The sequence below is a fragment of the Notothenia rossii genome (genome assembly GCF_949606895.1).
Source record: "Notothenia rossii genome assembly, chromosome: 4".
Taxonomy (NCBI): domain Eukaryota; kingdom Metazoa; phylum Chordata; class Actinopteri; order Perciformes; family Nototheniidae; genus Notothenia; species Notothenia rossii.
Genome location: NC_136902.1, coordinates 60,696,942 through 60,713,190, shown reverse-complemented (window position 1 = coordinate 60,713,190; position 16,249 = coordinate 60,696,942). Strand labels below are relative to the sequence as shown.

The following is a 16,249-nucleotide window of genomic DNA, read 5'->3' as shown; positions in this document are numbered from 1 at the left end:
ATTGGATCAAATATAAAAGTCAGCCAAAGTACTATTGATAGGAGACGTATTTTGTGAAAAGAAATGCAAGATGTTGTTTAACTGTTGATATATTTATGATCCACGTCACATATTCAGTTTTGGCGGCAGTTCTTAAATAAAGAACGGCAGATATGTAATATTTAATGCAGCCGAACCGTGTATTACAATGCCGTTATGTGATGACTTCCAAAGAGAAAAGCAAGAACACTCGGAATAAAGTATTTTATTTTTAAAAATGTTTTCGTATATATCATATCACATTAACATCATATCCCAGCATGCATTGCGGCTAAAACATCCAATCAACGAGCTTCAAGCTGAGGATCTTGGGTAATCTGTTCAGTTGGTTTGTGGTGTGTATCGCTCGAAATGTCCCGTCTGTGTCGGCCTATGTCTGTTTCTGGTGACTTTATTTAAGGCTAAAAAGCATGCTAAAAAGCCCAAGATTATAGAATTAAACGAATAAATAAAAACAAGGATAATTGTGTGTGTTATTGTTGAGTAAATAACAGTGTGTTATTTAGAAAATAATAACAAATTAGAAGGAAAAAGATTTTCAAAAATACAGATTTCAGTATTTTGAGGCTCTCAGCCCCATTTCTTTTCCTCTCAGATGGGAAAAAAAAGTCCGACATTATTACGATTTAAAATAAAAAACAATAAATAAAAAGATAAAACACTGGCATGTAATTTACGTTAGAATAAATAGAATGGTTTTGAATAATAGATGAGAGTAAAATCTACGTCACTGTACAGCCCCGCCCACTTTTGGGGAAATCAACGCTGTCATTTGAAAGGCTATCAAGCCTGAAGGAACAGAGATCTTCTGTTACTGTCCTTTCTTCTTAGAGGAAGTACAGAAACACGTAACTCTGGATTTGTTTTAATGTTTGAGGTGCAATAAACGACACAGCAGCTTTTTGGCATGTTAAAACTATTATTTTCTGCCTCGCTCATGAGAGTAACAGCTGGCGAAAGGACAGCCTCGCCTACTGATTTCAAATGTGTGCTCTAAAATGATATTTATAAATGGCTATTATCATTATTATAAGCAAGAGCAAGACAATAAATGGCAAAGATATGTAGAAAATAAACGTATTTAAGATACGTTCATAACAAATGTAACGTTGGCGAAAATACGTTTCTAGAAGATATGTAGAAAATAAACGTATTTGAGAGACGTTCACAACGAACGTAACGTGGGAGAAAATAGGTTTTCAGCTAAACGTAATTGAGAATGCAGTTTAGTTCTGTGGGAACGTAATTTTTAGGAGACAGGGTTGCCTCTGCTCACTCTCTCCCTCACTTCTTAGCTCCTCCCAGTCAGGACGTGAGAGGGGGGACAGTCAAATTTGGGTCAATATTCTAGCGCGCAAAACAAGCTACTCACGAGCGGAAAATGTGCTTTTACACGTGCATAAAATGACCCTCGCGCGCAGATTAAACCCCCGCGAGTGGCTATGCGCTTGCTCGCGAGAGAGACAGCCCTCTTGCTCGCTCGCGGGAGTGTCAGCTATGGAAAGCCAAAAGTGCCATAATACGGGGGTGAAAAAACGCGCGAACATACGGGGAGGTCCGTTTTTTCGCGCGAAAAAACGCGCGAACATACGGGGAGGTCCGTTTTTTCGCGTGAAAAAACGGGCCAATATACGGGCGAATGTTCGCGCGGTTTTTTATATGATAATGAGCCCCTCCTTCTGATTTCCTTAGCCAATAAGTTAAAAGTGTCTGTAACCAATCAGTGAAGGGTAAAGCCAGACCAAAACAATCTGTAGATGAAAAGTTCCTGACATGGTGAGGCTGTGCTGTAAATTGTGCATTATTCCAGATTCAGGGGACTAAGTATTAATTTGCCTTTGAATATAATAAATATATCAATCAATATATCAATATAACCTGCCTTCATTGTTTTTTTAAAATAAAATGGCATTACCCTTTTCCTTAAACCTCTGGAGTGTGAATTGAAGGTATTTTCTCAATTTTTAGATGTCTCCTTAAATCCACTTTTAAATGTACTTCTTATAACATGGCATGGTGTTACATGTCAAAATGTTCAGTAGTCTCTGGTGTTGCTAGAAATGCAAATTCACTCACCTTAGAGCACTGTCTTATGAGAAACCTAGCTTAGAAATCCGATTTTTGGAAAACTTCAAAACTGTTGTGAAACACATATGTACTCATGTCATCCATTTTTTTTGGTGTTTCAGATTTTGTTCACCAAAGTCTTTGGTTCACAAAAGTAGTGAAATATATCAATTACACTATAAGCCTATATAAAAGTGTTGTTCATGTCTAAAATGAAAATGTGTAAATTATAATTTAGAGTAAAATATTTCCATCCCTCTACTTTCACCACAGAAAAGTTACATCAGGACTGAATAATGACTTCATATTCCATACCAAGGTTTATGTGATGTGTACAAATACAAATTCAGCATTTCAACTTTATTTTTCAACCAACTATTTATGTTAACATATGAAACTGTAAAATCTCAATATTTCCAATATCAGAACTTTTTCAACCAACTATTCATTATAAATGTAAAGACAGGGGGTCTTTGTCCATGGTCTTTGTCTGTCTTCCAAGACAGTGGGTCTGGCTGCTGTGTAGGTGGGGCTGATGGTGCATGGCCTGCTGGTGGCTGTGTCGGAGGGAGGTAGGTGGGATTGTCCCGGGTTGATGCTGGGATTGTCCCGGGTTGATGCTGGGATTGTCCCGGGTTGATGCTGGTGGCTGGATGGGAGGTACGTGTGCTAGGCGAGACTTCTTTGCTGGCTGGGTTGATCGTGATGGCTGTGGTGGAGACCTTTGTATCGAGGTGTATCTTAATCTTGTGGCAGGCACAGATGGAGGTGGAGGCCGCTGTAGGGATGCTGGTCCTCTGGTCCTCGGGTCCTTGGTGGTGATGGCTGTGGTGGACGCCTTTGTACCGAGGTGTATCTTAATCTTGTGGCAGGCACAGATGGAGGTGGAGGCCGCTGTAGGGATGCTGGTCCTCTGGTCATTGGTGGTGATGGCTGTGGTGGAGGTCTTTGAGCCACAGTAGATTTTGACCTGGGGGCCGGCACAGATGAAGGTTCTGGCTGCTGGATAAACGCCACCTCTGGGCCACTAGGCCCAGGCAGCTGTGAAATCTGAAGGAAAAAAAACATACCTTTACATTTAGCAAATCAAAATAACTGTATGACGTATTTTTCTCTAATCAAAAATGGAAATAAATCCACATGCCATATTATGACTTTTATGAAGGATTAAAGCCTTCTTCATTTCCAGTATATAATACAGTGATAACACACACAACCCGGTTGACTGTACTCACTTTAACCTGGCTCTGTTGTCCACTGATAGGCATAGTGCTGTGTACCTGGACTCACATTCAGGTTCAGGTCCGGACTCAAGTCCAGAGGTTCAGGTTCAGGTCCGGACTTATAAGTCCGGACTTGGGTCAAGTTGTGTGAGTAACTAAAGTGAACTTATTGTGAGCTAATTATCAATTGAAAATAAACTCATAATCAACTCAAATTCAAACTCGTCAGGTTTATTGTGCCCCCTTCCAACTTGTGTCTACACCATGTATTTTCTATAACTCTACATGTGTTACTAACTACACAACACAACTACATACATAGTGATGTACATACAAGACTCAATCTGCAAGAGTACAAGTCTATGTGTTCTTGTTCAAGAACAACAGCATATTGACATTGTTTGGGTGAAGTGTTGCTCTTTCGGCAGACACTATATCACCATACATGCAAAGGAGTTAGCTTAGCTACACTACCAAATATGGCAACCAGCATCCCACGCTGTCAGTGTCCACTATGTCTAAGCCAGCTTCCCTTGACGTCACACAGATCTCGCGAGCAGTTGCGATATTTTGCGAGACTTCGTGAGTTCAGTAATGGCCGCCATATCAGAAGCCAAAACAATGTTTTTCGTCTTTTCTCAGCGCAAATTTCTCGATCTATGGAAGGTTTTAGATGGTTTAGAACAAAAAGGAGAATATACGTAAGTACCGGTTCCCGACGTTCCGGTTTTAACCGGACTTGAACCGAAACTTTTTACAAGTCCAGTACCGGTTCGGCGTAACGGTACGCAGCACATCATAGGCACAATATTAGCATAGCATTAGCGCGCTATTAGAATTTCAATAATATGAACAATTATGAACTCAGACCAGCATTTCACATATTTATACAAGCAGAATACACTTGAAATGTAAGCCAAACTACTGCACGGGAGTCATACACCTAGTAACATAGAAGAACAAAGAAGCTAGCGGACGCCATTAGCCACTGTAGTGGAGCCGAACTAGCTGACAGAATGACATTAAACTACACATAAAGAACAGTTTCAAAAACACTTCTTAGATCGAAATATGACATAATCTTTGTACACACTACTAACCTGTTGAACAGGAGAAATGAATGAAGCAGAGGGAACGTTGTTGCCGTTCCAGCCAGAATGCCAAGTCTGCGGCAGACACATAATAACAACACTTACTTTACGGCATGCGCTCAGCAACACATTCCCTTTTACGGCATGCCCACTGAGGCCTTTCCGTGTCCTATACTGCCCTCTGCTGTTTGTAATGATATACAATATTTAACATAAACATGCCTTCGAGAGTATAACTTAATTTATACAAGACAATATACATTGAAAATGTGCCCACATATTTATGCGGTTATCTGAATCATATTTTCTACCCCTTATATTCGAAAATATATGATTAAATATCTAAAATATGCGCACTTCGACGCTGCGTGGGTGGACTCCAGTTATATCTTTGAAACTAAATCTATCCACTATCTGCTTGTAGACTAACGGTCAAAGGGTCTAATATCCGGGAGGGCCGGGCTCGAGTCTCGGAAAGGAAACGTTTTTTTGTGTTATCTCTTTTCATTCACTTACAATCTTTGTATAAATGCAAAGTATTCCAAGGTCTGCTTCACCTTAATTGTCCCAACTGCTTGGCAACAGCTGTCTGTTCTCCAGTTGTTTAAGGTGGTAGCCTGTCGCCTGCGTTCATGTTTCAAATAAATGGGAATTGATCAGCCTCAGATGTATTAATTTATAAAAAAAAAAAAAATGTAATTCGAATGTTTCTCTTCAGTGCAATTGCAATTGCACATTGCATCATTTTTGTGTTCTTTGTTCTGTTTTAGAAAGGAAGGATTGTTTACTTTTTTCGTTGTCTACAAAACCGGAAAAACAACATAATTGTGCTTTTCCAGACACTGAAGAAAGAAAAATACCATGCATTTTCGGTATCAGGGCTGTTAGGGAAAAGATCAGGCAATATATCTTGAGAGAAAACTTATCTTTTGATCCCGTTTGAATTGTGCCACGAATTACACTTATGATGTTTGTCATCTTAAACAATCACTTCCATGTCAAAAAACTCAGTTTGTCGTAAAACTGTTGAAATATAAGACTATGAAAAATACGCAACTAGAAATAAGTGAAATGTGCCAACGTGACGGCCGTCTTGGTGTGTGGTGCGCGACGGGAGATGTAGGTCATTGACTGGTTTCAGGCAAAAAAAAAGTGTTACTTCACAGTTTTACGACACATTTAAATTTTTTTGACTTGCAAAATTATCTTTTAAATTGACAAAAATCATATGTGTAATTTGTGGTTCAATTCAAACGGGATCGAAAGATAATCTTTCTCTCTCCATTTACTTCAATACATACCTTTTCCGAAATAAGGTCCCATGGAGCTCAACCGGAAAGGGAGGGACTTCGCCTCTCTATAAGCATGCAGCAGCAGTAGCAGCAGCCGGAAAAATGCCCACGAGAAACTTCATCTTGCGTTGCAAAAGGACAATAAATGACTGCACAAGACTTCTCCAAACAGATGATGCCGGTCATGCCGTGTTACAATCCACAGTAACGAGGTAAGGGCCAAGCCTATTGCTACTGTTAGAAATTAAAATCAATGTTTTAATGGGGAAATGTAGTTTAAACATGCCGTCAGTTTTAATGCTCTTTTATACTGAAAAACCAGAAATTCTTGTGCACAAGCAGTTAAGCTTTTATTCTGAAAATCCTTCATCTCCGGTTAGCATTTAGCATGTGGCTAATATACGATTTCCTGAAGAGGTGAATTTAGTAGCGAAATGAGAGAGTGGTGCAAACCGAAGCCTACTGACTTAACACTACAACTATAGATGTCGAGATACTACCATGCTGAATATTAAATGAAGGTACAGTTTATTTGAATACATTATTTACAGACGAGAGTAGCATGTGACAACATCCGGAATGACCGGAAACCAAACGAGCCGAGAAGTATTGTTTAGAGTATTGATTACAGCGTTTAGAATGTGTTAAATGAAGAGTGATGAAAGAGAATATGAGGAGAAACTGCGTGTTAAGCATATATTGAATGTGAAAAGAACCTATCCTCTGTTTAAATGCAATAACGGACATTAGAGACGAGGCGAGCCGGCTGGCGGGGAGGAGCCAGCAGACGATATATAAATAGCACCGGAGGAGAGATCCGGGCTCTTCTCTTCCCTATCGAGGAGAGCCAGATCACAGCTGTTTGTCTGACTGAACAATATTCTGTCTGTAACACTACCGCGCCTCTTTTAATTAAAGTACCCAATTGAACTTTCACAGAGACTCCATTTAGTCTCCTATTTTAAAGCTTCTCTCCTGGTCGGGAGAATAACGTACACAGTTAACACTACTACCAACACAAAGGAATGTAGTTTGTTTTTGCATGTAACCTAAACTGAGGTTGTGTGAGATCTTTCACACTTACAAATTCCGTCTTCTCCCCTATTTCACCAAACCGTTTACTGGCAGGTTAGAAACCATGGAAAGGAGCCTCGAGTGGTCACGGGGCAGGCTAATTAACGTCCCTACAGCTGATCTTTTACTTCAGGACCTTCGGGAATATATACTTGAAGTCCGGAGATCTTGGCCTACCACACCCGCACAACAAGGTAGGTCGATGTGATAATTGTTCACTTTAGCATAGGCTTTCGTTGATAAACCAGTGCTAGTATTGTTGAGTACTAAGTGTCCAACAGGCCAATACATTTTAAAGTAATTATTTGTTTTAAATATGGGTAATACCAATATAAACACCTTTTTTAATCTGTAGTTGCCAGCTATTAATTACAACATTCTGGTGAGACGCTCTGAGTCTCGAGTTGTCCACTTAAAACTGTACTCCAAATTCCACCTTTATATCCTGCCACAGTAGAGGAGACGCTATTCCCCCTCCCCCGTCGAGGGCAGTCTGGCCATCTGTAGTACACCACGTATCATCAAACGTGTGAATGAGGACATTGAAAGGGGGCCAGAGGGGGAGTCTCTGTCTTCAGGGTTGGAAGACACAGACTGCAACTATGTATCTCTATGCCCATACACATTTATGCTTTTGTTCTTACTGTATACTACAACTATAGTGTATTGCATGTCCACTGGTTTAATGCCAAACTGCATTTCATTTTTTTTTAAAGTATCTTTAGGCTGGGCAATGACAATAAAATAGATGCATTGTGTGCGTTTCTGGCACAACGGCATAAATGCGTTGCTTTTACAACAATGACAATAAATGTAATCTAATGTTTTGCTGTTGTTGCAGGTCATTCTGGCTACCACGCCCCACTCATTTTGTTGGGTGGTCGAGGTCCCCCACAATTCAGCATTTCCAGAGAGCAAATCTCTTTTTTGAGGAGCTGTGGTTTTACAGCAACAAAGATGGCACAGATATTAAAAGTATCTCTGCGCACAGTGAGACGGCGATTGAGGTATGTAGCAATGTCTTCAACATTGGAAGTGCCATCTTGTCTCAATTTATTGTAAACATCCCAAGGAGGGGTTGTAGCCATGTTACACTATGCATGTTGTAAAGTAAATCTGAATACCGTAGGTCTCATATATTTAAAACATGTTTATTTTTCAGGCAGTTCCACATGCTGCGCTCTGGGACATACTCCACCATCTCAGATGCTACACTAGACGACCTCATCAAGGAGATAGTGGCTGGGAATAACCAGATTGGCCCTGAATCTGTCAGGGCACAGCTGCAGGCCCAGCAGATGTGGATACAGAGACGCAGAGTGCGGGACAGCATGAGGCGGATAGACCCAGAAGCAGCTTCACTGGACATGTCCTCTCAAGCTGCAGAAGACAACTCCAAAACAGTGGAGGATCTGCAGAAGCAACTGCAGGAGTTAAGAGTCCAGCGAGAGTTTTGCTAACAGAGGTTTGCTGGCTCCGACGACAACATCCGATTCTATACAAGGTAATGTTTTGGCTAAATTCTATCCAAGTTTTTGAGATGGGTTAGCTTATAAAGAATCCTGTTTACCTGCCGTGTGACCGCTGACTATATGCATGCAGTGTTGGAATAAGTACTCAACTTAACTGAAGTATAAGTACAAATACTATGGTTTTAAAATACTCCTGAACTGAACATGTAGAATCATAAATCCTGTGTTTTCATATATAAAAAGTAACTAGAAACTATGAAGGTTAACTAAATGTGGTGGAGTAAAACATATTAATACTAACAACATACTGAGAATATTTTACTACAAGTGGAAATCTTCAAAACCTTACCAAAGTAAAAGTATGTCAATATCCACTGCGTTTCCCCCAGTTGCACACGTAAGAATGAAGAGTAAACGTAGTCATTGTGTGTAAAATGTTCCCTGTATGTTTTAGATTATTATTACTGCTGCTAATGTAGTTGCTACATTTTACTGCTGTAGATTACTATACCTGCACCTAGTGCCTTCTTACTCAGTCTATTTGAATTGTAATGTATTATAGCAAACAAGAGGAAAGCATTAGCCCATGTGTTACAGTTAACACGATTGTATTTACTGTCAATTAATGACTGACATGTGTCTTTTGTGTACAGATTCCCGAGCTATAACCACCTGATGGCCTTCTGGTTTTTAATTGAGCCTTCAATTCATTAAATGGTTTGTGTTACTAGAGCGATATCAACTGCCAAGAGTAATGAAGAAGTGGTTACACACGCACGTCCATCAACGGTAGGTTACGTTTCTTTTAACACACAATCTAAACACAAACTGAAGGGAAAATGTCTCTCCGACATTTCATTGCTTTTGTGTAGGCTAAAAGGCTAAAGTACTCAATCCTTTTTGAATACATCAGAGAACTAAAACAACTTAATGTTTTTCCCATAGTGTGCTACACTCATGACATTAATATAGTAACCTTTTTTTGTTTTTATCTTCCAGAGACAGCTGCTTCAGCCAATTGACGAGTTCTTCCTTTTTCTATGCTTCCTGTCGGTGGGTTTGAAAGAGAGGGACCTTGCAAACCGCTTCAACGTACACCAGTCCTCTGTGAGCCGCATCATTGCAACATGGACAAGTTTTCTTACAACTTTATTGGGGTCACAGTGCATCTGGCTTACACCTGCAGAAGTTCAAGCCCACCTCCCAGAGGCATTCAAAGATTTCCCAGACACACAGGTGATCCTGGATTGCACAGAGCTGAGGTGTCAAACACCATCCTCACTCCTCCTCCAAAGTGAAATGTATTCTACATAGAAATCTCACTGCACCATGAAAGCCCTGGTTGGCATAGCCCCACATGGTGCAGTGACATTTGTTTCCAGTCTGTATGGTGGTTCTGTCAGCGACAAGGAGATTTTCAAACAATCTGGAATAGCTGCGTTGTTGACTGAAAACATAGCAGTGATGGTAGATAAGAGCTTCCTGATCAGCGATTGCTGCAAATGCAAGGTGTACTGCCCACCTTTTCTGTCAAAGCAGAAGCAAATGCCAGCCTATGAGGTGAGGGAGACACAGGCCATTGCCAGACTGAGGGTTCATGTAGAGCGTGTCATTAGGAGGATAAAAGAGAACAAACTTTTTGATGGTGAATCCCACATAGGTATTGTTTGTATTCTTATCGATAGTCATGAACTTTCTCTTGTGACAAAATAGACTCTCCGTTAGTAAACGTTTACTCTGTGTAAAAGTGATTTCTGTGTGTAAAAGTGAGGTAACATGTGTAGATGAATAACATCAACTTGTATTCGTCCCACACATACACACCTATAGATGTAGTTATATTTGTGTCTGTGACTTTATATTGAATGGGAAATAACTGGAAAATACCTGTGTAAGAGAGAGACTCCTGTCCCGCCTCTCCATTTTATTTTTAGTTGTGCATTGTTATTTGTGCTTTAGAAACATTCCACTTGAACTTTATTTGAATGAACTTAGTAGTAATTATTGTCCTATATTTCTTTCAGATTTCACAGCTGCCTGGGCCTAGGAGAAAGAACCTCCATCTGTGCCTGCACCAAGGTCAAGATCTACCGTTGCTCAAGGGCCTTCACCAGAGCCATCACCACCGAGGACCAAAGGACCAGCATCACTACAGCGGCCTCCATCTGTCCCTGCCACAAGATCAAGATACACCTCGGTACAAAGGCCTCCACCACAGCCATCGCGATCAACCCAGCCAGCAAAGAAGTCTCGCCTAGCAGACGTACCTCCAATCCAGCCACCAGCATCAACCCGGGACAATCCCACCTACCTCCCTCCGACACAGCCACCAGCAGGCCATGCACCATCAGCCCCACCTACACAGCAGCCAGACCCACTGTCTTGGAAGACAGACAAAGACCATGGACAAAGACCCCCTGTCTTTACATTTATAATGAATAGTTGGTTGAAAAAGTTCTGATATTGGAAATATTGAGATTTTACAGTTTCATATGTTAACATAAATAGTTGGTTGAAAAATAAAGTTGAAATGCTGAATTTGTATTTGTACACATCACATAAACCTTGGTATGGAATATGAAGTCATTATTCAGTCCTGATGTAACTTTTCTGTGGTGAAAGTAGAGGGATGGAAATATTTTACTCTAAATTATAATTTACACATTTTCATTTTAGACATGAACAACACTTTTATATAGGCTTATAGTGTAATTGATATATTTCACTACTTTTGTGAACCAAAGACTTTGGTGAACAAAATCTGAAACACCAAAAAAAATGGATGACATGAGTACATATGTGTTTCACAACAGTTTTGAAGTTTTCCAAAAATCGGATTTCTAAGCTAGGTTTCTCATAAGACAGTGCTCTAAGGTGAGTGAATTTGCATTTCTAGCAACACCAGAGACTACTGAACATTTTGACATGTAACACCATGCCATGTTATAAGAAGTACATTTAAAAGTGGATTTAAGGAGACATCTAAAAATTGAGAAAATACCTTCAATTCACACTCCAGAGGTTTAAGGAAAAGGGTAATGCCATTTTATTTTAAAAAAACAATGAAGGCAGGTTATATTGATATATTGATTGATATATTTATTATATTCAAAGGCAAATTAATACTTAGTCCCCTGAATCTGGAATAATGCACAATTTACAGCACAGCCTCACCATGTCAGGAACTTTTCATCTACAGATTGTTTTGGTCTGGCTTTACCCTTCACTGATTGGTTACAGACACTTTTAACTTATTGGCTAAGGAAATCAGAAGGAGGGGCTCATTATCATATAAAAAACCGCGCGAACATTCGCCCGTATATTGGCACGTTTTTTCACGCGAAAAAACGGACCTCCCCGTATGTTCGCGCGTTTTTTCGCGCGAAAAAACGGACCTCCCCGTATGTTCGCGCGTTTTTTCACCCCCGTATTATGGCACTTTTGGCTTTCCATAGTCTCTGCCCGCGGGGGTTTAATCTGCGCGCGAGGGTCATTTCATGCGCGTGTAAAAGCCATGGATCTATAATAAGAACTGGATACAGCGTGGGAGGCGGGGCCTCATTCATTCCTATGAGAGTTGCTCATTAGCGCATGATTATACACAAGTTATTGAGCCGTTTCCGCTCTACATCCTGAACTCCTCCCTTCGATGCAATGCACTTCCGTTTTGGCGGACTGGGTTTGTTTTGCTAGCTAGCTCCGTTGTGCCGACAAAGCACTGATATCGCAGAGACAAAGAGGATATAAAAATTACAACATGAAGAAAAGTGGTTCGGGAACTACGTGTGCGGTAGTTGGTTGCAATCACTCGAGAAAGCACCTGAACGAGTGGTTAGATAGAGAGTGCTACGACCACAAACCAGCACCCAGCACCCAGCCATGTTGTTCATTAAATACAGATAAACACAACAAATACTGCATGCATTGTATTTTTTAATATTATATATGAATATTTTCATAGTGATGTAATTGTGTGGGCTGCTTTTATATTTTAATTTGTAATACCTGTTAGGATTAAACATGTGATCTTTCTTGTTGAAGCCATTTCTTTAGTTTCCTCTCAACAATTAATTCATTCAGTGTTATTTATGTACAGTATGAGCTTAATATGAATGATGAACTGTGTTAAAAGAAATTGTAGCACTCTAAGGAACATATGAAATGCAATAATGCAATAACAGTGCAATAATGAAATTAAATTACATCAAACTTTATTTTCACTCAAACAGTACAGGCACATATGATATATTGCACAGCATAAAGAGATCATGTAAATTGTGCATTATGTAAACAACAGACAACTGTTGGCTCCTGTGGGCATGACCTAAATAAGGCAGTTTATTTTGGTTTTATGCTGGGCCACGTCGTCATGTTATCCTCCCAGTTTTGCACTGAATTCGGGTTGGGGAGAGTAACGCCATCTCCAGTCAAAGAAGTAGAATCGTGTTCCCAAGCTAGCATCACTGTTAGCATCGAAATCGCTGTGTTTACACCAGTGCCCGTCTGACTGTTTACATCGGTTTACACCGACAGACGCTGTGCAAAAGACTTCCGGCGGAAATGAAGTGCATTTGTGTAGTGTCATGGCGCTACCCGTGTTTTGGCGCGTAAACTTGTCTATATGTCTGTGGATAAAATGGCCTAAGTTTCGGGAGAGCGAAACGTCACAGTTCTTCTTCTTCTTCTTCTTCTTCTTCTTCTTCTTCTTCTTCTTCTTAATGGCGAATCGCTTCCACTTGGAGCATATATCGCCACCTACTGTTGAGTTATTAAATGTTCATACTAAATCCTTGTCCTCAGACCAGTGCTTTTGAGGAATTTGAAGAACAGCTTGTTTGCTTCATTTCTTGATTTACTTTCGTATATTGACTTGAAATCCATGTCCTTGACGTTGAGTTGTTCCAGTGCAGTTTTCAGAATGAATCTTTGTCTGTTATAATCCGGGCAGCTAAAAAATACATGATTTATTGTCTCTGGTTGTTGGCAACCATCACAATTGCCATTTGGATGTTTTCCAATCAGATGCAGTGATGAGTTTAATCCTGAGTGTCCCAATTTTATCCTGCTGTTAATGCTCTGTTCTCTTCTAGTACTCCCCCAAGTGCTTCCTGTTCCTACTTCCCTTTGTATCTGGAATACATGTCTTCCTTTGGTGTTACTGTCCCATAGTTTTTGCCATTGTTGCTTGATAACCACTTTTGTAAAAGATTTGACTTCTGCTCTACTGATGGGTACCATAAAATCAATCTGGTTTGCTTTCAAACCACATTTTCCCAGTTGATCCACTACGTCATTCCCTCTAATACCCACATGCGCTGGAACCCACACAAATTGCACAAAAATTCCCAGATGAACTAACCTAAACATGATGTGTAAAATTTCATGTAAAATATCCTGACGACATTTTGAAGAGAAGTTGTTTATACTCTCCAGAGCTGCAATGGAGTCAGAGCAAATGATCACTCGCATTGGCTGTATTTCCTCTACCCACTGAAGTGCTAGAGAGATAGCCATCATCTCTACTGTATATACTGCAATGTGATCACTTGTACGCTATCCACTTTGACTTTTAATTCAGGAACATAAAATGCACAACTAGTTAAACCATTTTCTGGATTTTTGGATCCATCAGTAAATATTTTAATAAAGTGCCCATATTGTTCATGTAGAACAGTGTTCACATAAGCCTGTACATTGATTTTGTTTTTCATTGATTGTAACCGTTTCAATAATGATAAATCTACTATAGGTTGAGGTAGCAACCATGGTGGAACAGCTGATAACAACACCGTCGGACTAATATTCCTTTCTTTAACTTTGAATTCCTTACATATTTCCGAAGCACAAAAACTTTCTTTTTTTATTTTGTTACTTTCCCAACTTGTTTGTACAGTTTGTTTAGTAGGGTGAGTATCTTTATGGCCCTGTAGATTTGCCCAGTAATGAACAATTAACAGTTTTCTCCTCAAAGAAATTGGTATTTCTCTGACCTCTACCTGAAGTGCCGACACTGGTGTAGATCTGACTGCCCCACAGCATATCCTTAGTGCTTGTGCCTGGACTCTATCTAATTTTTGAAGAGAAGAATATGCAGCTGAACCATACACTATTAGTCCGTATTCTATGGCTGATCTTATTAAGGCTGCGTATACGTTCCTCAAAGCAGCTTTATCAGCCCCCCACTTAATGCCTGCCAAGCACCTCATAACATTTAAAGAGCATCTTGCAGGTTTTTTTTTTTCTACATTTATGCTTAAACTTGCTTGAAAATTACAATTTAAAAAAGTGAATGTAGGATTTGATATGTTTTACGAGACATAAGGGCATGAATTCAGAGGGAAAGGAGCAATTTTGAGCTCTGCTCTTAAAAACGGCTTTTTTTTAAGGTCATACGTCAAACGCGTCATATTACATAACAAAGGGGAAACATCTCCGCTCTCTGACCGCGGGTATAGTTAGTAGTTGCGTTGAGTTGAGCGGTTGTGTTTTAGTGAGCTGGTATTTTTCGGTAGTTTTACATTGTATTTCACCATTTAATTAGTAATCATGGTGCAGTATTGTGTTTGTGCAGGTTGCACAAATACCAGCCTGTCAGGACATCCAGTCCACAGTAAAAAGGACCGGAGCTAGCGTTCGTTCCTGGTTGCGTTGTGCATCCACCTCCCTGCAGCACATACTCTCCACAGCTTTATCAGGAAACCGTATTACTTCTCTCTCCCCCCCCCCCTCTTCGCTGCTCTCTCTCTCCCCCCTCCGGTACACGGCACCGTAAGACGTAGTGTGGAGTTGCATTAGGTAACGCTGTGATGGCTGTACTGCTCCAGCCGTCTCCTTTGTATTTGTTTGTTTCCCCCTGTCTGTGTTGTTTGTGTGTGCGTGGTGGCTGTCACTCCTGGCTCCTGACTCAACCTCCACTCACCTGCTGCAATCAGCTGTGCACCCCCCCCCCGACTACACACCTGCTTTCCATCAAGCCATTTACAACGGCATATCAACAGAGGCTCCACAACCTTTCTCCGCCAGATCGTCAAGTATCAGCCGTATCTCGCGTCTCTCCTCCGGTACACAGCACCGTAGTGTGGAGTTGCATTAGGTAACGCGAGATACGGCTGATACTTGCGCATTAGTTTCTGTTATGGATCAGTATCAACAGTCCTGCCAGTAACGTTACTATATTATCAATGCTACGTTAGTTATAGCCTGATATATGATAGCTAACTTCACAATGTTGTGATCACTCACCAAGATAGCTGCCCAGTTCTCCACTGGTTCTCCTCACACCAGAGCTCAATTTCTCTCCGATGGCCGTTATTTCTTCTAATCCTTGGCTGCTCCAAGTCTCTTGGACGCCTAGCAGGCTCATAATTATAAGGTTGTGGTCCGTCATATGCATTCGAATATTCATGTTCAACTTCTTCTGTGTCTTCTGTGTCGAAACTAGCATTGGGAGCCATGTTTATTAATACGTTACACCGGCCGCTCTCCCCCTTGTTTCCTCCATGTTACGTCACACGCGGGAGGTCACGTGCCAAGGCTTTTTTATGCGGAAGTGAACATTTCTTACAAAAACGACGCCAGATGTCACTGTAGTGTATATTTCTGTATATTTTTTTGAAAATGTAGTGTATTCATCATTTTCCTACACATTTATTCACAGGTGTCTTTAACCTGGAAGTTGCTCTTTAAAACCCCTTTTACATTTATCTACTACTTTATCAATGTGAGTACTCCATGTGACTCTCTCGTCCAACCATATTCCCAGAAATGTAAATGTCTTCACTTTCTTTAGATCTTGTCCATAAAGTTTTAACCTAACCTCCTCATCTATCCTTTTCCTCGTAAAAAATAAAGTTTCAGTTTTTTCCACCGACAATCTAAACCCCCATGTCAGAGACCAGCTTTCAATTTCCGTAATGGCTTCCTGAATCTTAGCTACAATATATTTTATATTTCTGCCCCTTTTCCAAATAGCTCCATCATCTGCAAAAAGT

The 16,249-nt window shown here is 40.4% G+C and overlaps 2 protein-coding genes and 1 long non-coding RNA gene across 9 annotated transcripts in view; 2 read left to right on the top strand and 1 right to left on the bottom strand.

Annotated features, from left to right (window-relative positions):
- Nucleotides 1–16,249, bottom strand: part of LOC307036610 (melatonin receptor type 1B-B-like) — a 133,644-nt gene that overhangs the window by 25,483 nt on the left and 91,912 nt on the right. The gene's annotated exons all lie outside the window — the stretch shown is intronic.
- LOC307034666 lies at nt 1,538–1,916 on the top strand. Its single transcript, XR_013806963.1, has 2 exons — nt 1,538–1,594; nt 1,637–1,916. It is a non-coding gene; the product is annotated as an uncharacterized lncRNA (long non-coding RNA).
- LOC307037414 (uncharacterized protein) lies at nt 5,294–10,831 on the top strand. 6 transcript variants are annotated; one of them, XR_013807670.1, is made up of 7 exons: nt 5,294–5,924; nt 6,841–6,980; nt 7,628–7,793; nt 7,949–8,290; nt 8,912–9,047; nt 9,258–9,311; nt 10,283–10,831. XR_013807670.1 is itself a non-coding variant. In XM_079678266.1 (7 exons), the coding sequence occupies exons 5-7, from the start codon at nt 9,013–9,015 to the stop codon at nt 10,698–10,700; spliced, it is 507 nt and encodes a 168-aa protein (XP_079534392.1). In that variant the 5' UTR covers nt 5,849–6,233; nt 6,841–6,980; nt 7,628–7,793; nt 7,949–8,290; nt 8,912–9,012; the 3' UTR covers nt 10,701–10,826. The 6 variants fall into 6 exon arrangements, 3 of the variants coding, with proteins under 3 accessions (XP_079534390.1, XP_079534391.1, XP_079534392.1); XR_013807671.1 differs by having other exon boundaries at nt 9,258–9,365; XR_013807672.1 differs by having other exon boundaries at nt 9,258–9,494; nt 10,283–10,830.